This window comes from Neltuma alba, unplaced genomic scaffold (genome assembly GCF_004799145.2).
Source record: "Neltuma alba isolate B1F8T4 unplaced genomic scaffold, ASM479914v2 tig00012505_pilon, whole genome shotgun sequence".
NCBI classification, from domain to species: domain Eukaryota; kingdom Viridiplantae; phylum Streptophyta; class Magnoliopsida; order Fabales; family Fabaceae; genus Neltuma; species Neltuma alba.
In genome coordinates, this window is record NW_021636973.1 from 130573 (window position 1) to 154188 (window position 23616).

The window sequence follows — 23616 nt, forward strand, 5'->3', positions numbered from 1 at the left end:
GTTTTGGGCTGTTTAGAAAGGGTTTGTTCTAGCCTAGATATTCCACTGGTCGCACGTAGTTGTCAACCATGTAAAATTTTCTAAAACTGATCTTGCAATAAATGTGAAAGCTTTGACTAGTCAACCTTGTCAGTACATGCAGTGGATTTGGCCCTTTCAAGAGAGAGCCCAGCCAAGATCAGATTTCCACTCACTGGAAGTTTCTTAGAACATGAAAGAAGATGTTTTAAAGTGGAGTCACTGAAAATACTTGATGGGTTGAAATCGTCGATAGCGACATCCCAAACTGCACTCCAACGCCCTCCTCTTATTTCCTAGTTAAACGTTGCAGGAAATAAAGTCTCAATTTAATTCATTTTAATATGCATCATAAAATAATTTTATAACATGAGGGCAGTAATAAATTATACCTAGTTATATACTTCCTAGTCCGAAATTTGAATTATTTTAGTCTTTTTTTTATAAGATCTTAATTGGAGTTGTCTAAGTATTTAATGTGTTTTTATCATTTTTGCTTTCTAATTAATTTTATACATTGCATTAATTAAAAGGTTGATAACTTGATATCCTACATTCTCTTTCATATTTTCTTTCGTTACTACTCTTTTTCTCTCTCTTGCTTCCTTGTAAATAAGGAGATACTTGGAAATTTTTTTTTTCACTTTTCACATATTTATTAATTTTAACTAATATTAACCGTTTCAAAACATTTTAAAAATACAACAAGTGAAACCATATATTTATATATGCTGTTATATATTGATAGTTTGAATAAAAGACTGGATTGAAATTCAAATTTTATTAAGAAAAACAATGAATCGATATATATAAGCGCAGAAATAACAATAGGTGATGAGATATTAATAACTAAATAACTTTCCAGTAATTAAGTCACTTAGGTAAAACTAAACGCTAATTCTTCCATACAAAAACTAGAGAAACTGTGTTATTTAATATCAACACCTGTCCTAAATATTAGATTCACTTTGGAGAATATAAATAAGGTCTTATATTTAGGACTAGAGGTAGAAATATTTATACAAGAGGTAGTATCATTTGTCTTTTGTTGAAGAAGAAAATATCAACATTAATTAACAAAAATACTTAAATTATGGTCTGAAAACATTAAAATAATGAAAACAGTAAAAATATTTTAATTGTTAGTAAATGAAAAAAAAATAGTGTTTTCCTTTGTAGAAAATACTATTAACAATTAACAAGAAGATGGCAAGAAAATAAAATATGAATGTAATACAAAGATTGAATTAAAAAAATAACAGATACGAGAAATATATCCACAAAGAAAGTGAAATGTTTGGACACAAAACATAGTAAACCTGGTGATATGAAGGACGAAAACAATAAATTAAAAAAAAAAGACTATATATATTAGCCTTATACACTCAATACTTTTATCCAAACAAATCAGAACAAGGAAATTTTAAAATACTAACGATACTAATAATAAGAGATTGTTTTACAATAAATAATATGATATATACAAAATTCTCATGTCGTATATTTAATTGAAAATAGCACAATTACGCATATAAAGCTTAGCATATAAATTTTCTTCAAAATATAAAAATAGAAATCAAAATGGGAAGAGTAACGAAATAGACAGCATAGATGGAGATATTAAGGAATGGACGATTTGTCTCTAACCGCATTATTTACTAATTAATTTCTTCTAATCAAGTACATCCAAATAATATCCCATCAAAAGATTTCCTGCGTTTCAGAGGCCAGTCCAAGTGGAGACCACGAAGCCTCAATAAATAGGCTGACCACTTGTTCAGAATAAAGTTGATGTCTTCTTGAGAATAACATTGTGGACTATTGAAGTGCTACAAGTTTGAAACACATCATAACATTGATAGCTCATAAACATCAATTACCATTAGAGGACTAGGTTTTGGGAATATATAATTACCTTGTCTAATGAGTCAGCTTCATTAAGATCAATGATGTCGTACATATATCTCATAATATAATATCCACTTTCTTTTTCCCCAAGTTGACGACGATACTAAATATCAAAGAAATAAGAGTAACTGAAATTAAGAAAACAGAAATGACATAACCATTTTTAAAGGAGGTTCAAACTAGCCACTTACATTTGGACGTAGCCATTTGATGTTCTTTCTTCCATTGATTTGATACATCTCATGGGCTCTATTATTAAACATTACATTAACTAGATTATTGATTAATAATGTTGCTAACCAAAGTTTTAAGGAAAAAAATATACTTACTCAGCGAATACTTTCACAATATCATTGCTTTGTTTTCCTCCAAGTGAATCAAACCAATAAATGATATTTGACTGTGGACAAAAAGCACATAATGTCCAATGGTTCCTACAATATATCAATTAATGATTATAATAGCATATTGTTTATGTAAAAGTTTGTCATAATTGATTATTTACATGTTAATAATGAACTTATTACCCTTCACGAATTGGTGCAAGCCAACATTGCTTATAAACTTCCTTGATAGTACTTCCTATGTAATATATTATATCTTCTCGTGTATACTCTATGCCTTGAACAACAATTGGACACAAGAATCCAAATCTGTCATCAATTCCTCTAAACAAGGAAAGGTCGTAGCAAAACCTATGAAATTGCATGTCAACATGTGAGTTGTATGAGAGAGCTAAAAGCATATAGATATATATATATGTTAGGCCTAGAAATGAAAACGAAGTTACGTACATGACAAAGAGTTGGATAATGGTTATGCTCAGCTCTTGCATGCTTAGGAGTTCCTTGACATTTTGGTTCGTAATATAGAAATCACATTCCTTTTGAGAACCCACATTTCCCTTGCTCATAAGAATTGGAATTGGGCGAGTAGTGAAAAGTATTCTACACGCTCCAGGGAGTAGTCTTAACGAGTCAATGTCCCTAATAACATGTGAGTGTGTATGTTGTTGCTCATTTTGGGAAGGGAAGAAAGGGTTTTTCGTAGCAGTGTGGCCTTCAATAGCACATCCTGCAATATGATATTAAAGTTGCCATCAATTAAAACAAAGAACGTTGGCAAGTAGTAGAGCCACTTGCAAGCATTATATTGTTAATTTTATTTCATATACCTCATACCTAAGCATTATATTGTTAATTTTATTTCATACACCTCATACCTAAGTTATAACACTACTTATGGTTCTTAATATAAAAACTAGTTTAACATTCAATTTGGTCCTAAATATATGACCCTAACCCATTTTGCCTTTCATATTTATCTATTTCTCTCTAAGATAATTTTTTTAGTATTTGTACATGTTAAAGGTTTTATCAAATAGTTCTTTTAGCTAATACACATTACCAGTAAGGATATTTTAGGGAAGACAACACTTGTTTATTATAAATAATTAACCTAACTAATTTATTTAATCTATTTAAATTAATTAACTAGTTCTTATATTAAAAATCAGTATTAATCATTCCTAAAATCTTTTACGCTATTAATGCTGCCTACAAATGCATGCATGAGTGATAGAGTCATGATGATGATTAGCATTGGAAGAATGCGTTATTCGCATTGTTTTCATGCTGCTTCATCCAACAGTCTTCGTTTTTTTTTTTGGGGCATCTTAATTGTATCGCAATCAAAATCTAAACATAAAAACACAATTCACTAGCTAGAAGAGAAATGCTATATATGACTTGATGTTGAACAAATCCCAACATCATGAACTCCCTATGTCATATATAAGTGAAAAGAAAAAAAGATACTTAACAGCAACAACAACAACAATAATGAAGAGAAAAGGAATTAACACACCCCTATTCGTTCATTCATATCTATTCATACATGTGTAATGATTCTATAGAATTGTTTAGAATTCGCATGCATATAATTGAATTGCATTAATTAAAAAGGAATGGCGATTACACTATACCTTGGCAATCCCGCAAAATATCTGAATTTTGGGAAGGATCAGTGAATCGAATATTTTCCATATTAGTCCATTCATCTCTGATTACATAGATTCCTCTCTCTTTTACAGCATCTCCGTACTCTGATTGTGAACAAATCTTTACATGGTTCCATTGATGTTCGTCAAATTCTTCATTTATTCCGAAATTCCACATATAGTGCATAATTATATGCTCCACATCATATCCTCTAGTCATTTGCCACAAGTTACACTTATATGCCACTTCGTCATTTTTGAACACTTCTGTTTGGACCCAACAATTATTTCCCATTGGTTGAACAATAGCACAAATACAAAGAGATGGGAAGTGGTCACGAAACCAAAAAGAAATGGACGGTCCTTTGCTATAGTGATCGAACCATTCTGGGATGCTTCCTCCTGGCACACAAAGATGTGCTCGAAAGACCTTAGAAAGAAGTTGATAGTTGATGGGTATTACAGACGCAAGTAATTCCTGAGTCAAAAAGAAATGAAATCACACACACACACACACACACGTAACTTTTTGGATGTGAATATTAGGAAACAGGAGACAGAAATTGACCTTACTCAACAATAACTTTTTGGACTCTAAACTCAATGACACACAAGCTGCTGCCGTCAACTGTTTTATGCTAGGCGGAACCTTTTCCACTTCTATTAGATGCTGGCATTCATCTAGCTTAAGTTGAATCAAATTTTGACAATCTTCTATGCATGCGGGCAAAATTGTGAAATTACTACCTGTCAAGTCCAAAATCTGAACATTGGAGAATGAAGAAAGATAAATCTGAAGGTTCTCATTGGATATATTACATCTTGTTAGCCCGAGACAACTTATGTTTGGACATATTATTGACTCCACTTCCATAAGCAACTCTTCATATCCTTGAACATCTATAAGTCCCAGTTTTGGCAACAAAAAAGTGCTACTTGGTAGCTTTAATGACCTGATTCCCTTGCCCACAGCGTCATTTCTGATCTGTATCGTACTAAGTTGAGTAGGATTTTCAACTGATGGAGGCAACTGATCTATGCCAGTTCCAAACAAAGACAACTGTGGTATTTCCATTTCCCTGGTCATTATTTCTGGGAAGTATTTCAGATTCGAGCAATTCACGAGATCCAACCAGTGGAGAGATGGTGTATTCATTTCACTTGGAAAAGTCATAAGTTGGACACAGTCACATACATCTAAGGTTTCAAGTTTGGCTAATTGTCCAACCGAATTATCAATTTCTATCAAGTTTTTGCAATCACGAAGCTGTAACTCCTTTAAACTTGAGAGGCCAGATAAATCAGGCATGTGCCTAATATACTGGCACCCTTCGAAGTTCAAAACAGTCACATTGGTATTCCGCATTATCTGCAATAATCAAAACCATTCAAAAAGTCTAATTAAACAAATGATCAAATACAACCTAGCAAACTAAATAAGTACACATATATAGCTTGCCTTACTAATTGTTTCCATTGAATTGAAACAACTATCTCTCACATCGAATTCAATAATATCCATGGGACGAAAACCGCGTGGCAATCTTGATGAAGGATATCCTCTCCATCTCAATACTGCTAAACTATTAGGGAGATATTTGGGGCCTTGCGAAAATTTTGTATTCTCAAGAATAAGAATTTTGAGACTGTTCATACTCTCGAAGGCTTTTCCATTCCAATCTATTTTTATGCATTCAGACCCTTCAACTTGAATTATGATAACAACTTCATTTGTGCCCTTTTAAACCAAACATGAAAGAAAATAAAATTAGAAGTTTGATATATGTATTAATAGTAAATGGGGGAAAAAATCACATATTCGAAGCTACTGAAATGTTAAAGGTGCTCATGCTATAGTTATATGAATTAAAAAAAAATATTGATAAACATATCATAAAACAAAACAATGAAAAAATGTTTTCCTAATCGAAATCAACACCACCCGATTAACAGCAGATTGCAAACGACGCAATGCAAATTGATCTAGCCATGGAATATAATATTGATTAAGTCTTTTTTATATTATATTAAAATATTCTTCTTGTCTATATACCAGTCATTGAGTTTAAGTATATGCATTCAGTGCTTTAAAATTAATGTAAGGGGCAAACACCCTATTTCCTCCTAACAGGATTCTATGAACAAATACAAGGGTAAGATAAAGGATATCCGAATAATCATTTCACACTTTAAAATTGCTAAAAGATATTTGGAAGATTTCTCCCAATAAAAAAAAAATTAAGGAATGTTGAGAATTTTCATAATCTTAAAGGCTTCCTCCATCACAATATATTTTAGGAAAAAACTTAGATATTTAAAGTTGTTTAGTTTATCTCATAAATTAACAAGTAGTTTTACAAATTTTGAATTGACAGTTTTGATTACAAAATTAATAAAATAATTCTTTTCAACTTGATTGGACAAAAATATCATAAATATTTTACTTTATGGATTCTGACAAATTGTCTTCCCATTATGATGCTAACTTCGATTCATTTTCTTCCCCATAAGCCATAAATAAAAACGAAAATTTTCAATCATTATAGAAAAGTAGTCATAATGAAGAATGAAGCAGCAACACAGAACCAGCAAACGAATTATTTAAAAAAACGAATTCATGCATAATTATTAGCTATACGTCATTTCAATTTTTATTTATTTATTTATTTTGGTTACTCTGATTTAGACCAATTGTCGTATTTTAAAACAATATTTCAGGAATAAGTTTTCAGTATAATTTCAATTAGGGTGGGTTTCATCGCATAGATGATAGCATGCGAACAGATACAAACTCCCTATAACTCTTTATCAGTTAGAGTGACGATTGTTTTGCGCTTATGTTTTAGCCAATAAATATTAAATCATAAAGTAAATATTGACAATAAAATACCATAAAAATAGAGAAAAATCCTAATTCGAAGTCAAAACTAAGCAATAACAAACACAACAAATCAAACTTCAGAAATCAATCTAGTCAAGCCTTGGGTTAGTCTCATTGAAGTTCCTTTCATCCGGCCCCATCGTGTTTTGAATTCTAGCTAATTAAGCATTATCTTTCCATAACATAATCAAATAAATATAAATCTCAACAATTGTAATGCCACCAAGAAATCATGGGGGGAAAATTAAAATTATGAGGCAAACTAAGAGAAAGTAGATAATTCCAATTAAAGTTAGACTTACTTCACTTCTCCCCAAGACACGAAGGATATCCTTACTTGACCATAACCTACTGCGTTTTCCTGGATCTTTTGGTGATTCTTGACGAACAATCTCTCTTCCCATATTTTGTACTAGATCATGTATTTTAATACAATCTTGCATAAAAAAATTTGTCTCGATCTTTAATAGGCATTTGTTTACCAACACTGCAATATGATAATCTGGATCAAAATCATGAACACTTGCCACCATCTTTTTGACAAATTCCAATTCACTCCCTTGGTAGAAGCAAGCAATATCAAGAAAAACTTCTTTTTCAAGTTGTTGTAAGCCGTCGTAGCTTACTCTTAATATTTGCTGAATCTTATCATGAGGGATTCTTTTACATCCATCTAACATAGATTCCCACTCCCTTAACTTCTTACCATACAAGTCAGCGCCTATTAATTCAAGGGCTAAGGGAAGACCGTTGACATAACTTATCACTTGATTCACAACTTCCCGATATCTTGGATCATCAACTTGCATACTTTTATAGGCCTTCCAACTTAACAATTCAAGAGATTCTTCATAATTTAATCCCTCCATCTCATATATTCTTCCAACCCCATGACTCTTGAGTAATTGTAAATCCCTTGTTGTTATAATGATCCTACTTCCCAAACCAAACCAATCACATGTCCCAGCTAACTTTTTTAATTGCTTTTGTTTATCCACATTATCAAGAATCAAAAGAACTTTCTTATCTTTGAGTGTTCGTTTTATTAGCTCAACTCCTTGATTAATCTCTTCAATTTCTATTTTCTCCCCTAAAATTTTTGAAAGCATTCTGGCTTGCTCTTGTTCTAGGCCATGTTTTCTAGATCCTCCTCCGATATCATCGAGAAAGCACAAGTAATCAAAATTATCAGCAATGGCATTACACACATCACGTGCTATTGTTGTTTTACCCATTCCACCGGTTCCATAAATTCCTATCATGATGACCTCATCATTTGACCCAAGTTTCAATAGAGAATTTATTTTTTCCACACGAAAATTCAAACCAACTGGATATTCGGAAACATCAAGGGGGACCCTGCTGATTATCCTAAAGATCTGGTTCACAATATCTTCAACTAGTACATGTTCATAATCTTTCCTGGAAAAGCAAACAGATAAATTTCACTTAATTCTGATTAAATCCGTCCAATTCTTTTGTCATATACATGCATAATAATTGTAATAATATCATGCTAATCTAACCATAGGATTTACCAAGGTAAAATTTTTAATTAGAAGGAAAAAAATTAGAAGTTGGGAATAACCTTGGATCATATGATAAGCCTTTAAGGTTAGCTACTTCAAGTAGTGCGTGCTTCCAACTTTTCATCTTTTCTTCATCAGCTTTTGAGTTTTGTTCATGTGTAACTAGTGCTTCTCCATATTTCCTTCTTTGATGTCGTACTTCAGAAGGCTCCACATCATAAAAAATTGGCCAAACTAGTCGACCATTTTCCTTGATACATTGATGGATTTGGACTAGTTCATTTAGGCAAAATGTTGAGGAAGCATACTGCTTAGAAAATACAACAAGGGCCATTCTAGATTCCTGAATTGCTTTGAGAAGCGTTGGTGTAATTTCATCTCCTATTCCTATTTCCTTGTCATCAAAGAAGGTGCGAACGCCCTTTCAATTGAGTTCTTTATATAAAGTTCCTGTGAAACCATAACGAGTATCTTCGCCTCTAAAATTGAGGAAGACATCGTAAGTCCATTGGTAATCTATCAAAGATACTTTTGCTGGCCTTGTCATTATTATAGCGTGCACTGGAAGATGGAAATGAAGATGTGAGAGTAAATTTAGATTGAAAAATTATCAAGTGTGATGATAATACAGACAAACACCCTTTAAAAGAGGAAAATGAAGAGGATCTGACTGACTTCATCTTGAAAACAATAAATGTTGCCAATAACTAAGCAAGTAGTATTGTATCCTAAAAGAAGATGGCGCAGGCAAAAAAGGAAGACGAAAGTTGCTTGCTTTTTGTCCGTCTCAAATAGAAAATGAAAAGATCGACGACCAGAACAAAAGAACTGGGTTGACTTATATTATGGCTTTCGTTAATATGGTTTGTATCATTTGAACTTTATTTTATTCATCATATGATACTGCATGTAGTATTTAAATAGAAAAAGTCTGTCTAATTAAAAATAAAAAAGCTATTTGGTTTCATCAGCTTTCGAAATCGACAAAAATTAAAAAAAAATCAAAATACAACAAAAAAAAAGAAGGGATAATTTTAGACATTGACTTTTGTTTAAGCGCCCAGCTAGCTTCGTCAGATCCCTTCAGATGCTGAAGTCAAACATGCAGTTTATTTTCTAATAAAACTATAATATAAAAATAAATAATTATAGTGGATATATCGATAGACGGTAATGGAAGAGCCAAACAAAAAGGAGTAAACATTAACAAACTGTCAATTTAGTAACATGGGATTTCCCATGCGCGTTAGAAATAACAAATGATGGTTCTGATCCACAAACCCCACATAGACCAAATTTTGCATAATACCTAAAGACTGGAGACTCTTGGCAAGGTGACCCACTCATAGTTTTTCTTTGTTCCCAAAGATCCACAGAATCCTGACCCCCTAAGCAATATAATCGTCGAAGCCTATCTAAGACTCACATAGTATGTTTAGGTTAAGTAGATGACGCTGTATTCTTGGCTTAATGGTGGGAAACAGGAGTAACACTTAATTCCTTTTCCTGAAGAGATTCAACCCATATGAGATCCATCCCCAACAATTTTGGAGCCGCGCCGTACTAGAATTAACCCAAATAGCACAAGAATGGATCAAGATCTCGGTTTATACATGAGTATTTGGATCCAATTCCCGTGTAAACTCAATCGATTGAAAGATGGAAACAAAACAGTAGTTGCGAAACCCAACACCGATATAGCAAACTCGTATTAGAGTGAAAAGGACAAGAATATGAAAGAAGAGACCGGATTAATCACCAGATCGGAGGCAGAGGGCGATGAAGCAGAAAAATGCTGGAAAATGTCAAAATACATGGTCTGCGTTAATTACGTTGGAAGAGAGTTGTAGAAATCTTTACTCTTCCAGACGTTTTTGCAGCTCTGATTTGTTCGGCGTCTCGTCCTTCGCTCCAGCTAGCGTACCTCAGCCAAAATAGCCAGAAGTCTTCCTTGTTGACTCAAAGTCAAGTATGTTGAGTAGTAAAGTAAAAAGCTAAATGTTCAGAGAATTTCTAGGAAGATCCCAGAAGTACAACCGTAACATCACCTTCCTAATCTTTAAAGGCTTAAATTAAACATCCTGATGTTTTGTATTTTGAATTTCAACTACCATACTGTAAAAATTAAAATTACCGTTAAAGTTAATGGTTTTAAATACAACATTTCCCAAATAAATTTAATTTAATCCTAAATATAAAACCCAATTATCATATAATAGTTTCCAATGTAAATGATTACAAGTATATGTCAGTAAACTAATACAAATTTCTTGCAATATAATAGCTCTGACTTTATTAATTTTCTTGATTTCTAAATATTCAGGCACCAATTCAGATTACGGACAAAATCACATGATAAAAGAGGAGGAAAAAAATGAAGCTACCAAAAAATTTCAGTTCCTCACTTCCCAAACCCCACAGTAGCGCGGTGAGAAAGGAGGATTGATGAGAGCCTTTGTTGTTCGCCTTGGAGTTCCCAATCAAAAATAAATCTAAACAATGCAATATAGTGCAAAACTCAGGTCGTTTCACTTTGATGAGCCTTTATTTGAAATCTTAAGCAAACTAAGTATCAAAAATAAAGAATTGACTTGAAAAGGAATTGATTTTCTTTTTAACTAACTAATTGGCAAAATTTAAAAGGATGCAAAATGAGTAAATAATTTTTGGATTTTTAGTTTATAAAATGGATATGAATGAAATAAACAAAGAGAATTAACAAGTGACAACAAATGGAAGAGCAATTCTCTAGTACAATGATTTAGGCTATCATTACTTCAATTAATTTGGGAGTTAGCTAAATTCAAAAAACTGTAAGGGCCACCCCTTAGACTCGGTTTAATTAGAATAATCAACACCAAGCCACCTTGCATATTAATTACTCACAATTAAACTGTTTTAGCACAATTAGCCAAAAAGAATCAAAGAAAAGCAATTAACATTTTTAGTCCAATAACCAAGCCACCTTGAATTACCACTGAATATTCACAATAATTTCAAAACATAGTCTGACCTAGTACAATGTAAAGAAATTAAAGCTAATCACAGCATAATATTAAATGCTAATCAAAGATTCCAGCAGTTACAACCAATCTCAATACAAATATAAATCATCACAGCACATTCAAACATTATAAAATTCATTCTAAGACATAGAAATCACAATTACAATGAAGAAGTAAAGATTAGAAGAGTTGAAACTCCCCTTTGAAGCTCTAAGTTCAAGCCATAACCATTGCTCTAGAGAATAGAAGGATTTAGCCAAGCCCCTGCATCATTGAAGCTCCACCGTATGCTTCAGCGATTAAAGCCATAACAGACAGCACAAACGAAGATAAAAGAGACGATGATGATGATGAATGGGCTTCCTGTCTCGCGGCGTGGCACTGAGGATGGAAGTAATTGAGGAGGACGGTGGCGATGGTGTGGAATTGGATTGATGGAAGATGGTGGAATTGGCCCAAACTCAAGAATATGGAGCGAAGAATGGTTCAAAAGTCCCTCTCGCGCACACTGGACCTCCTCTTCTTTCTTCCCGCCGTCACTCCCTGTTCACGCTGCTGTGCCTCTCGCGTCCTCTCTCAATTTTTCTTTTGCCGCCCAGCTCCTAAGATGAAGAAGATTAGTATATTAGGTTGCAACGTTTTGCTCCCTTTTTTTAAATTATTTTTTTATTTTTTTTTATTTTTTTTATTTTTTTTTAATTTTTCAAAATCTTCCAAAAACCTGCAAGCAAAAATTCAAAGATAAGGTAGCATTAATTGTCCTCAGAAAAATCAATTAGTTACAATTAAACCAAAATATGATAATTTTGCCCCTATAAAATAATAATTCAAAATAAAATATATTACATCAATTAACAATCAATTAAGGCAAAAAAGGACCAATTAAGTTGACAAAACCCATATAAAAGATATCAAAATATATAAAAATAATTGAGTTTGTCAAGGACCCTGAAATTTCCTCCCCGTTTCGTCTCGTTGAAAATAGATGGAAATGATTTCTTTTCAATTATCCTTCTCCTTTCTTTGCATCTTCTTTTTCTTACAAGACGGGAAAGATGGATGAAGAGAACGAAGCAATTAGTTGACTTATATTATGACTTTTGCTAGTATTATTTGTACGTACTTCTTCACTCCTTCAGTTCTAAATATAAAATCTATTTTGTTGTGTGATTTACAAGTTCATATTATATTTGGCTTGGTCACAATTAACCACTCATTTACGTTATAATTTCTTTCATGCCAACAACAACTTGTGCGCAGAATCAATTTCTTTCTCGTCCATCAATTTTCAAATGTTAATATATTTGCTAAGCTTTCTAACATCAATTTAAACCAAAGGAAATCAACAACAAATTTTAAAATCCGCGTTATTTCTCTTGTAATATTTTAAAAAAACATGACAAAAATGCCTGCTCAGATAATCTTCCTCCTTCGATCACTTGGGCAATTAATTTCACCAAAGTTTCCTCCTATTTCAAGCGTTCATCTTCTCACTTCCCAAACTCCACGACAGCTCAGAATGAAAGAAGGACCCGCAAACTTTCTTCTCACTTTCGTTTCCTTGAAGTAGACGGAAATGATGGAAGGTATCCGATGCTTTATCTTTTCAACTTCCCTTTTCCTTTGTTGCATCTTTTCATTACGAGATGGGCCTTCACAAAGAATGATGAAGAGTGCTTGCTTTTTGTTTTTTGAGTATAAATTCTGTATTTCATTAATAATCGGCAAACATTACAACCAACTAAGCCCTTGGTCAAAATCCAACCCGTAATAAAATTGGAGGTTGATCAAGAATACAAAAAGAGCCTTTAATATGATAGAAAATAAGACAGCCTAAACTTAAGTTTTTTGAAGAAAATCCAGTTTGATATTGGGAGTATAAAGTAGCATGTCATATTCTAAAAAGACATTTTGCAGTTCATCTAACACCCTGAAATATTTTTCAAGATGCTTCTGATATCCTGAAAATACTGAAAATATACTTTACGGTACTTGATGCACATTGATATGAACTTTTTTATGAAGTTAACAGCAAGTTTAAAATTCCTCCTCAAAAAAATACTTCCTAAAAAAATTAATACTTTAATGGTAAACTTGCACAACAAAATACTTTATGATGCTAAATGTATTTAGAAAAATATTTCAAAGTGTTAGATAAATAACAAAATACTTTAGAGTATTGGATACACTTAGACAAATAATTCAAGACGCTGGATGCACTTTAATCCAATAATTTTTTCAAGTTTTGTAGTTTTCACAAAGTGTTTTTTTTAAAAATTTTTTTCATATGAATTCAATACCGAGAACTTGGTAGGTTGAAGCAAGACATGTATCAAAGCTTAACAAATATTTTCAGATATATTAACGTATCCCCCATCATCAGTAAAATTCTCATTTTTGATAAGAGAGTGAAACAAATATTATAACAACCTCATTGATATCCGTTCAATTACTTATTTTCAAAATATGTGATTAAATTTTTAATGGCTACTACAGTAGAAAAGAGTCAACCCAAAAGTTTTATATAATAACTATGATAGAATGAACAAATCATACAATTAAAAATTATCATAATTATAAAAGACTTTGCTAATCACTTTGAAAAGTCAACTATGGTAGGAAAAAAGCAAAATCAATCTAATAGAAGTTTACCATACTTATTAAAAATTCATATTCATAATAAAACAATAATCACTTTTCCATAATAGCAAAACAGTTACCATAATAAGAAGTAACCCAAACAACTGATTATCATGTATATATTATTCATTTTTTTAACTTTATATATATGTTTTCATTAAGATTATGATTTATAATTATGTCATTAAAATTTAATTTTATTTTGAATAAATTTCTCTTACTCAAATAATAACATGATAATTTCAATTACTATTAATTAATCTCATTCAAATATAACTTAAATCCTAAAATTAAAAGTAGGATGTTATAGATATAACTGAAAAACATGCTGCATTATTTAATTGGATTAATGGAGCAGTATAATTAAGAATAAGCATTATAAGAAATCCATTTAATGAAGGTTGGTGTGACTGAAAAAGATATAATTCACCATATTACATGTCATGGGTTGTCGTTAAAGCCAGTTGATTTAATATCATTGTTTAACTTTGACAAAGTTCAGGACTAAGTTGACAAAACTCAAGCACTCAACACAATATGATATTCATAAAATGCCTACAAGATTTTAATTTTATATATTGACGTCTAACTCAGACCAAAACAAGTATTAAATGAATCATATCAAAATTTTCCTATGTAAAATCAAGATTTTTAATAGGAATTAATCTGCACTAAACCTTCTGGGAATAGACAAACGATAGTAGACAATAAGTTGGAAAGACGCGAAGTATGGGAGAGAAGAAAGTGGATCTGACTCATTGTCAGTGAATAAAAAAGAAATTTATATTTTCTTTTTTTTTAAAAAAGCTATTAATAACATAAGATGACAATAAAGGAAAAAGAAAATCCCACAGTAAAATTGAAGATTAGAACAGATCCAACAAATAAATTAACAAAAAGAAAATGAAATGTTAGGAGGCAAAAGACAATAAACCTAATGACATGAAGACCCAAAACAACAAGAAATAAAAGCAAAAAACTTGAGTGGATTTTAAAATATTAATGACTTTAAATAATTAGAGTTTGTTTTAGAATAAATACTATATAAAACATTCACATGTCTTGATTTAGTTGCACAATAATCTCAAGCGAAAAAAAGTTAAGTATGTAAGGATTTTCTAAAATGCTAAAGTAGAAAGCAAAATGAGAAGAGTACCAAAATAGACAATGGAACAGAGATATGCCCATATCACGTGGAATTACAGCAACTAAAATCTAAACAAACTTAGCATGTGGCAATAATTGATGTACTACTTTTGGTCCTTAATATAAGAGCTAGTTTGACTTTCAATTTGGTTCTAAATATAATACCCTAATCTACTTTGTCTATCATATTTATTCTTTTTTTTTCCCCAAATAAGTCATTGTAGTAGTTACACATATTAAAGATTCAATCAAATGGTAGTTCTAACTAATACACATGATTAATAAAGGTATTCTAGGAAAGACAACACTTTGTCTATCATATTTATTTACTACTATTTTTATGAAAATAGACGTGAATAATGTTTTGTAGCGGAACAGAAGTAAATAAGTGCTTTTTTACTTCTGTTTTTTCAAAACAGAAGTAAATGAGGGTGACTTTTTACTTTTGTTTTTTTTTCTTAACAGAAGTAAAAAAATTTCCCATTTACTATTGTCTCCTTACAATAGACGTGAATGAACTCTCTTTTTTTGGGAAAAAAAATTTACCTCCTGAATGGGTACTTGCCATGCAGTAACTAACTTGTAATACAATAGTAGCAGTCACTTTTCAACAAGTTCAAATTGTCTAACATTTAAACTAGCTAATATTTTTAGCCAACATATATCAAGATCATGACTTCATCAATACATTAACAAACTAGTTAAAAGAACAAATTGCAAAATTTAAAATTAATAACCTAATCATACTAAGTTATCTCTAAACATAAACTTTGTCACTCCCTACACCACCATTCTTGAAGCAGTTGTTTTGCCTAAATGTTTTGGATAAAATCAATATCATCAACTGTGTATGAGTAGTTATTATAAAAAATCTGCAAATTGACAAATGAACGAATTTAAATTATGAAGCAACAATTCAATTTAAAAATTCAATAGCTATTACAAAACTAAAATTATTTTTACTTACCTCTTCAAAATTTTTGGTACATCCACCCTCAATAATGTTAAACATAAAACGGCTAATATAGTATTCGCACTCTGTTACCTCTTGTTGGTTAGGGCACTGCAAATCAAAAGGAAATGGTACAATGCAAATGCATATTTGACATTTTTTAAATAGACGAGGAGCTTCTCGTCTGTTTTTCCCAAACATATGGGAAGTTGTTGCCCTCTATTTCAAAGAAATAGATAAGAATCTTCTCATCTGTTTCTTTCAAACAGACAAGAAGTTTTTTTTTTCCTCCCATGTTTTTGCATAACAGAGGAGAATAGGAGGTTTTTCTCTTTCGTTTTTAAGAATAGACATGAATGGAAGAGGTAAATAGTACATTCTGTAGTAGTGAAATATAAATCTCATCAATTGTATAATACCACCAGGAAATTATTAAAAAAAAAAACTATGAGAAAAATAAGAAAAAAAACAGTAGATAATGACATTACTTAGCGTTGTACTTGCTTCATTTTCCTCCAAAACATGAAGAATATCTTCACTTGACCACAACCTACTTGGTTTTTCTGGATCTTTTGATGATTCTTGATGAACAATCTCTCTCCTCATGTCTTGTATTAGATCGTGCATTTCAATAATATCACCAAACATATCAATCTTTATGAGGCATTTGTCTGTCACACTCCAATATGATAATCCAGATCAAAATGATGAACGCTTTCCACCATCTTTTTGACAAATTCCAATTCTCCCCCTTTATAGAAGCAAGCAATATCAAGAAAAATTTGTTTTTCAATTTGTTTCAAGCCATCATAGCTTACTTTTAATATTTGTTGAATCTTATCATGGGGGACCCTTCTACATCCATCTAACATAGGTTTCCACTCCCTTTCACTCTTACCATACAAATAAGAGCCTATTAATTCAGGGGCTAAGGGAAGACCATTGGCATAACTTATCACCTGATTCACAACTTTCGCATATCTTGGATCATCAACTTGCATATTTCTAAAAAGCCTTCCAGCTTAATAACTCAAGAGATTTTTCATCATTTAAACCCTCCATCTCATATATTCTTTCAAAACCCCATGACTCTTAAGTAATTGTAAATCCCTTGTTGTTCTAATGATCCTGTTCCCACAACCAAGCCATTCACATGCCCCAGCTAACATTTCTAATTGCTTTCGTTCATCTACATTATCAAGAATCAAAAGATTTTTTTTATCTTTGAGTATTCGTTTCATGAGCTCAACTCCTTCATTAATGTCTTCAATTTGTATCTTCTCAACTAAAACTTTTGAAAGCATTCTGGCTTGCTCTTGTTCTAGGCCATGTTTTCCAGATTTTCCTTGAATATCATCAAGAAAGGACAAACAATCAAAATTATCAGCAATTGCATTATACACAGCACGTGCTCTTGTTGTTTTACCCATTCCCCTAGTTCCATAAATTCCTATCATGATGACCTCATCATTTAACCCAAGTTGTAAAAGAGAGTTTGTCTTTTGAACGCGGGAATTTAAACCAAGTGGATATTCGGCAACTTAGTGGGGGACCATTTTTACTATCCTAAAAATGTGGTTCACAATCTCTTTAATGAGTTTATGCTCATAATCTATTCTGGAAATCCAAATAGAAATTTCAGTCAATTCTAACTAAATCTATACAAGTTATTCTCCACGTGCATGCATAATAATTTTAATATTTTCTTCTATTCTAACCATAGAGACTAGCTAGGTGAAAAAAAAATAATGTAACAGTGGGGAATAAACTTGGATCATGTGATGCGCCCTTAAGATTAGCTACTTCATGTACTGCGTGCTTCCAACATTTCATCTTTTCTTCATCAACCTTTGAGTTTTGTTCATGGGTAACTAGTGCTTGTCCATATTTTCCTCTTTGATGTCGTAGTTTAAAAAGCGCCGCATCATAAAAAAATTGCCCAAACTAGTCGATCATTTTCCTTAATACATTGATGGATTTAGACTAGTTCGTTTAGGCAAAATGTTAAGGAAGCATACTCTTTAGAAAATACAGTAACGGCAATCCCCAAATTCCCAGATTGCTTTGGGAAGCCTTGGTGTAATTTCGTCCCTATTCCTATTTCCTTGTGATCAAAGAAGGTGCGAACTCTCTTTTAATTGAGAGCTTTATATAGATTTGCGGTAAAGCCATAACGAATATCTTAGCCTCTAAAATTGAACAAGTCCAATGATAGTGTGTCGAAGATAGTTTTGCCTGCCTGTCATAATTATTGCTTGCACTGGAAGATAGAAATGAAGGCGTCAGAGTAAATGGAACCAGCAAAAAGAAAGATGGAAGTTGCTTGCTTTTCTCCGTCTCAATCAGGAAATGAAAAGATCGACGGCCAGAACTATGGCCTCCCTTAATATGATCTGCATGCATTTGAAATTTATTTTGTTCCACGTATGATATCGCATGTAGTATTTAAATAGAAAAAAAGGTCGCTGTCTAACTAAAAATAAAAAAGCTATTTCATTTCATCAGCTTTTGAAATCCAGAAAATTAAAAAAAATCAAAATACAGCCAAAAAAAAACAGACATTAACTTTTTGTTTATGCGCCCAGCTAGCTTCCTTAGATGCCTTCAGATACTGAAGACAAACTTGCAGTTTATTTTCTTGCGAAACTGTAATATAAAAAGAAATAATCATAATGAACATATTGACAAACGACAAATGGAAGAGCCAAACAAAAAGGAATAAACGATCAACAAACTGTCAATTTATCAACACGAGGCTTGGATTCCTATTATACACACATTAGAAATAACGACCAGCTTTCAAGTGACAAGGATGAAAGTAGGGGTCAGCGGAGATCAAAGGTTTATACTCTCCCAGAGTACAGGAAAAAAAAAAAAGATAAACGAATGTTGAAATAAAATATCAAAACTACTTAGGAGCTGTATTTCGGCCTTATAAGATCTCAATATCTCAATGTTCTGTAAAATTTACAATTTTATTACATTTTTTTTATAGCTCTAAGCTATTTATATTGATTACACATGTTACAAGGTTTCAATTAAGTAATAATTCCAACACAAGTAATTAGATATGGTATTTTAAGAAGGACAAAAGAAAGCCAATACACATTTTTAATAAATAATTAATTTAAGTAAATTTCTTAATATTTACAAATTAATTATTTAACTCTTATATTAGGGATGGATGTGATATCATTTTAACTCATAGATTACAACTGAAAAAGTGGGATTTAATAACAGGTTGATTTATATTAATTATATTTCATAAATAAAGTACAACCTGGGGAAATGAGATATTTAACAAAATCATTTAATTCATAGTGGGATGTTATTTACTTACATGTTGAATACCTAAATACTACCTCATGTCCCAAATATAAGAACTAGTTGATTAATTTGATGAGATTAAGGAAATAAGTTAAGCTAGTTATTTATAATAAATAACTATTGTTTTTCCTAAAATATCCTTACTAATTAAGTGTATTGGCTAGAACTACCATTATAAGACTGACTAACTTGAAAAAAATACATAAATATAAGAGACAAAGTAGATTGGGATCTTATATTTAAGATCAAAATAAAAATCAAATAAGGTCTTATATTAAGTACCAGAGGTAGTATTTCTTTGGTTTGCTCCTTTTTAAGCCTCTCAAACAAACACCCTTAAAGCGACTTAGTTACCTAAACCAAATAAACCGACAACCTTAATGACAACTTGGCTGCCTATGCTACCAACAACCATTTATTTGCATAATACTTAATTTAAAAATTTTAAAACATTCCATAAAGCCCTATTTGTTCTTTAAACGTAAACATTGGGAAATTACACTCTCTTCCAACCCCAATAAGTGGTTTATCATTAGAATGTTTCAATAAATTCATAAAGTACCTTCTACTCACAACCCCTTTAAGCAATTCTCTTGACCATCCAAAATTCCTTAACCAAGTCATTTAACAACACTTTCCAAATAACCCAATGAACACATGCAACATTCTAATAATTTTATGTAAATTTGAAATTATACAATCAAATCAATTTTAAAAGAAAATATCTCATTCTTCGTTTTTTTTATGTAATATATATACATATATATATTTTCAAGCAACATCCATATTTTTTCCAAAACCCACACAAGGGTAAATAATTCCTAACACTATAATTTACTCAATTCTATCATCCACCGATTTAATTTCAAAAGTTCTTCTCTCCAGCATTTCATCAAACACTTTATATGCACCTTGAAAGCTAAGAACAAACATAGTCCTTAAATAATCACCCAAATACTTTTCCATAATTTTCAAATTTCATTTCCTCATAAGATTTAAGTTCAAGAGTCAAGCAATCATCCAAACACACACATAACCACTACTATTTTATTTCACTCACTACCTCCACTACTAAAAAAGAGACTTTCGATGATGACTTTCAGTGGCAAAAAAAAAAAAAGTCGTCACTAAAAGACGATAGAAAATCATTATTGAAAGTATGACTTTTAATGGCAATATTTTTGTTGCCGATCAAAGCTGACTTTTTGTGACAACTTTTATTGTCACTATTGAAAGACGTCACTGCTTTTAACGGTAACAAAAAATGTTGTGGCCAAAAGTGCCTTTTGGCAGCGACATTGTCTTTTAGAGACTACTTTTTATACTGCCAGCCACGCCAACATTGTCGTCACTGAAAACTTTCAGTAGCAACTTTTATGGTTGCTGCTAAAAGTCAATTTGTTTGTAGTGCTTGCACTAATAACTTCTTACCCGACTCAACAACCACAATCTAATTTATGTCTCCAACTCTCTTCTAACACACGCAATTGAGCTCCATTTATGGTTCTTAATTAATCTATAATTGTCTTGAGATATTAAGAAGAAATACCTTGTTAACCCCGGCAGTGACGGACTAAGGCTGGGACAGCCACCGACGGCAGACTGAAGAATGGCGCTAGGAGTTTCACTTCAGAGGCGCCTGAGACTTCTCCCCACTTTGTTTCGCTGAAGTGGACGGAAATGATGAAAAATATCTGATCTTAGTATGAACATTCATGTTTGGTACTATATATTAATTAAAATAGCAAAATAAAAAAATTCATTTCATATTTCTGTGGTGGGGATAGTTATGTCTTACCAACAACTGACTGATAATATTACCTCCGGTTTTTAATATAAGAGTTAGTTGACTAATTTGAGTAGATTAAAGAAACTAGTTAAGTTAGTTATTTATAATAAATATGTGGTCTTTCTTAAAATATCCTTGCTAATCAATTATATTAGTTAGAATTATTATTATTACAAGGACTAGTTTGAAAAAAAATAGACGAAATATGATAGATAAAATGAATTAGGGTCTTATATATAGAATCAAAATAAAAGTTAAACTAATTCTAATATTAAAAACCGGAGCTCGTAAGATGTAATTAGAAATCTTTCTCGGCGTTTGTCCAAAGTTTTAGACTTCTCAGAAAACGCGTGCTACAGATAAGATGGAGATACATAATTTTGAACCGTGTAAAATGTGGCAAAAGTATCATTGGAATCAGAGTTTAGAAGCATTCCCCTTTGAAAGAAAAATCCTTTATAGTGGAGCCATTGGCAGTGAGGCAAAATATGCTTTTATCCGCATTTTAATTATTTCTGGATATCATTTTTTGTTTAAAATACTTATTTCAGTCTAACAAGCAAAACTTTTTGGTAAGTGGCAACCCACCTGAATTCTGATGGCAGCGGTTGACAAACTCAATTATTTTTATATATTTTGATATCTTTTATATGGGTTTTGTCAACTTAATTAGTCCCTTTTTGTCTTATTTGATTATTAATTGATTTATTATGTTTTATTTTGAATTATTATTTTATAGGGGCAAAATTGTCATATTTTGATTTAATTGTGACTAATTGATTTTTGAGGACAATTAATGCTACCTTATCCTTGAATTTTGCTTGCAGGTTCTTGGAAGATTTAAAAATAAAAAAAAAGAAAAGAAAAGAAAAATAAAATTAAAAAATATATATATATAATAATAATAGGTGGGGCAAAACGCAAAATAATCCAATATTAATCTTCTTCTTCACGAAGGCGGCAACGGAGCACGCCGAACACACACGCGAGGCAGAAGAAATAAAGCAGGAGCGTGCTGGCGGCCGAACGAAAAAAAAAAGAGAGACACACGAACACGCCGAAAGAAACAGAGCGGGGCGCGGCAGCGGTCAACCGGCTAATGAGGATGACTTGAGAGTTTTTTTGTTTTTTTAAAAGAGCAACATGGTCATTTGAGCAAATTTTAAAATCCCCTTTTGATTATTTATGTAAACTGGAATTTTCTTTATTGGAGTGACTTTTTGAAGTTTTCATAATTCAAGTCTTGTTTTTGTGTCATTTTATTTTTCCAAACTTCAGGTTGAATCATCAACAACAAAAAGAAGTAAAAAAGAAACGAAAAGGGAAAAAAAAAAGCCCATCATATCGGGAAAAGCCTACCCGTTTAAAGGTATGTTATTTCCTTCACATCAAGAACCTCCAACATCCTCCTCTTAACTCCAGACACATATCTATCTGCATTAAACTTTAATTTTCTGAGCTTGTTACAACCAAAAACAATCCTAGCTCCTAGGAGAGGCACTTGAACACATTCTTAAACGCAGTTTTTCATAGTTCTTTCAATTTAATTTGCACACCCTGAAAAAAAAAAAATTTGCGTTATTATTCCCTTTTTCCAATGGTAGGGAGGAAAAGAAGTTCCACTTACCCGTCGTCGTCATTATAAGAGGAAAACACACTAATAACTCTCCTATCTTTTATATCAAAATTATAGAAATTTCCTCTTTATTTTGAAAATATATATTAACCTTAATTAAAATTAAAATGCATATACACAGATACGTTTTTGTATTTGAGATTTTATTTTCATCTACTTAATTTTATGACAAAGCAAACTTCATGTTTTGTTGGAAACAGAGAAAACAAACTGTTTATATATTCAATATATATTCAATGATTAAACAAAAGTATTTACAATTATTTTGGGCTTCAATAACTGCATTGTAATTTGAATTTCATTTGGGCTTGCCCAGTTGATGGTTTGTTCAAGATTCTCTTGACTGGTCTGGGCCTTATTAGGCTGGTGACCTCGTATGGTACTAACTATTCTCTTAATGAGACGTTATATGGTGTAACTATGAGTTCATTGTTATGTCAATAGTACCCTTGCATGGTGTAATTATTTTCTTATATTTAGGACCCGACTGTGTCTCAAGCAGAGTTGCCTCCAATAGGATTATACATGTACCTGGAAAAAGAAAAAGCTAGCTTTTTAACAACAAATAGTACTTAAATAACAACTGTGCATATGAAAATATACAACTGTCAATTTTGACTAATGATATAAGATGTGAACATGGAAAACTTACAAGTGATCATAGGTAAGATAATGATTAATGAGGTAATCATAGTTTGAACAATGAGGCAGTTACCTTGTTTTGTGTTAAAAATGAGATCGAGTTTTTTCCCAGTAAAGATTTGTAAAACTGATTCTAGCTGAATA

General features: G+C 31.7%; 3 protein-coding genes across 3 annotated transcripts; all 3 read right to left on the reverse strand.

Moving 5' to 3' along the window:
• Positions 1-1682: 1682 nt before the first annotated feature.
• LOC114727642 (uncharacterized) lies at positions 1683-2787 on the reverse strand. The gene is made up of 6 exons (XM_028914331.1): positions 2721-2787; positions 2454-2621; positions 2256-2360; positions 2118-2175; positions 1934-2029; positions 1683-1847 (listed from the first exon to the last, which is right to left on the reverse strand). Exons 1-6 carry the CDS (start codon positions 2759-2761, stop codon positions 1695-1697), a joined length of 621 nt encoding a protein of 206 aa, XP_028770164.1. The 5' UTR covers positions 2762-2787; the 3' UTR covers positions 1683-1694.
• On the reverse strand, positions 2764-7615 carry LOC114727649 (inactive disease resistance protein RPS4-like). Its single transcript, XM_028914340.1, has 5 exons — positions 7289-7615; positions 4494-5294; positions 3911-4403; positions 2901-3000; positions 2764-2809 (listed from the first exon to the last, which is right to left on the reverse strand). Exons 1-5 carry the CDS (start codon positions 7613-7615, stop codon positions 2764-2766), a joined length of 1767 nt encoding a protein of 588 aa, XP_028770173.1.
• A 2187-nt stretch (positions 7616-9802) lies between these two features.
• LOC114727650 (uncharacterized) lies at positions 9803-17508 on the reverse strand. The gene is made up of 3 exons (XM_028914341.1): positions 17236-17508; positions 16094-16189; positions 9803-9898 (listed from the first exon to the last, which is right to left on the reverse strand). Exons 1-3 carry the CDS (start codon positions 17506-17508, stop codon positions 9803-9805), a joined length of 465 nt encoding a protein of 154 aa, XP_028770174.1.
• Between the last annotated feature and the right edge of the window lie 6108 nt (positions 17509-23616).

What these genes read in the sequence shown, in the direction of transcription:
- LOC114727642 (XM_028914331.1), bottom strand. Translation starts at nt 2,761, where the DNA reads ATGCAAGAGCTGAGCATAACCATTATCCAACTCTTTGTCAT. An exon ending in TCAAATGGCTACGTCCAAAT is followed by an intron (nt 2,030 to 2,117) that starts GTAAGTGGCTAG and finishes TTTGATATTTAG; the next exon opens with TATCGTCGTCAACTTGGGGA. An exon ending in AAGCTGACTCATTAGACAAG is followed by an intron (nt 1,848 to 1,933) that starts GTAATTATATAT and finishes TCAAACTTGTAG; the next exon opens with CACTTCAATAGTCCACAATG.
- LOC114727649 (XM_028914340.1), bottom strand. Translation starts at nt 7,615, where the DNA reads ATGCAAGTTGATGATCCAAGATATCGGGAAGTTGTGAATCAAGTGATA. An exon ending in AAAAGTTATTGTTGAGTAAG is followed by an intron (nt 4,404 to 4,493) that starts GTCAATTTCTGT and finishes TTTTTGACTCAG; the next exon opens with GAATTACTTGCGTCTGTAAT. An exon ending in GTTATTAGGGACATTGACTC is followed by an intron (nt 2,810 to 2,900) that starts GTTAAGACTACT and finishes GGTTCTCAAAAG; the next exon opens with GAATGTGATTTCTATATTAC.
- LOC114727650 (XM_028914341.1), bottom strand. Translation starts at nt 17,508, where the DNA reads ATGGGTAAAACAACAAGAGCACGTGCTGTGTATAATGCAATTGCTGAT. An exon ending in AATTAGAAATGTTAGCTGGG is followed by an intron (nt 16,190 to 17,235) that starts GCATGTGAATGG and finishes TTTGATTTGCAG; the next exon opens with TGCCCTAACCAACAAGAGGT. An exon ending in GTACCAAAAATTTTGAAGAG is followed by an intron (nt 9,899 to 16,093) that starts GTAAGTAAAAAT and finishes GGTTAATTCTAG; the next exon opens with TACGGCGCGGCTCCAAAATT.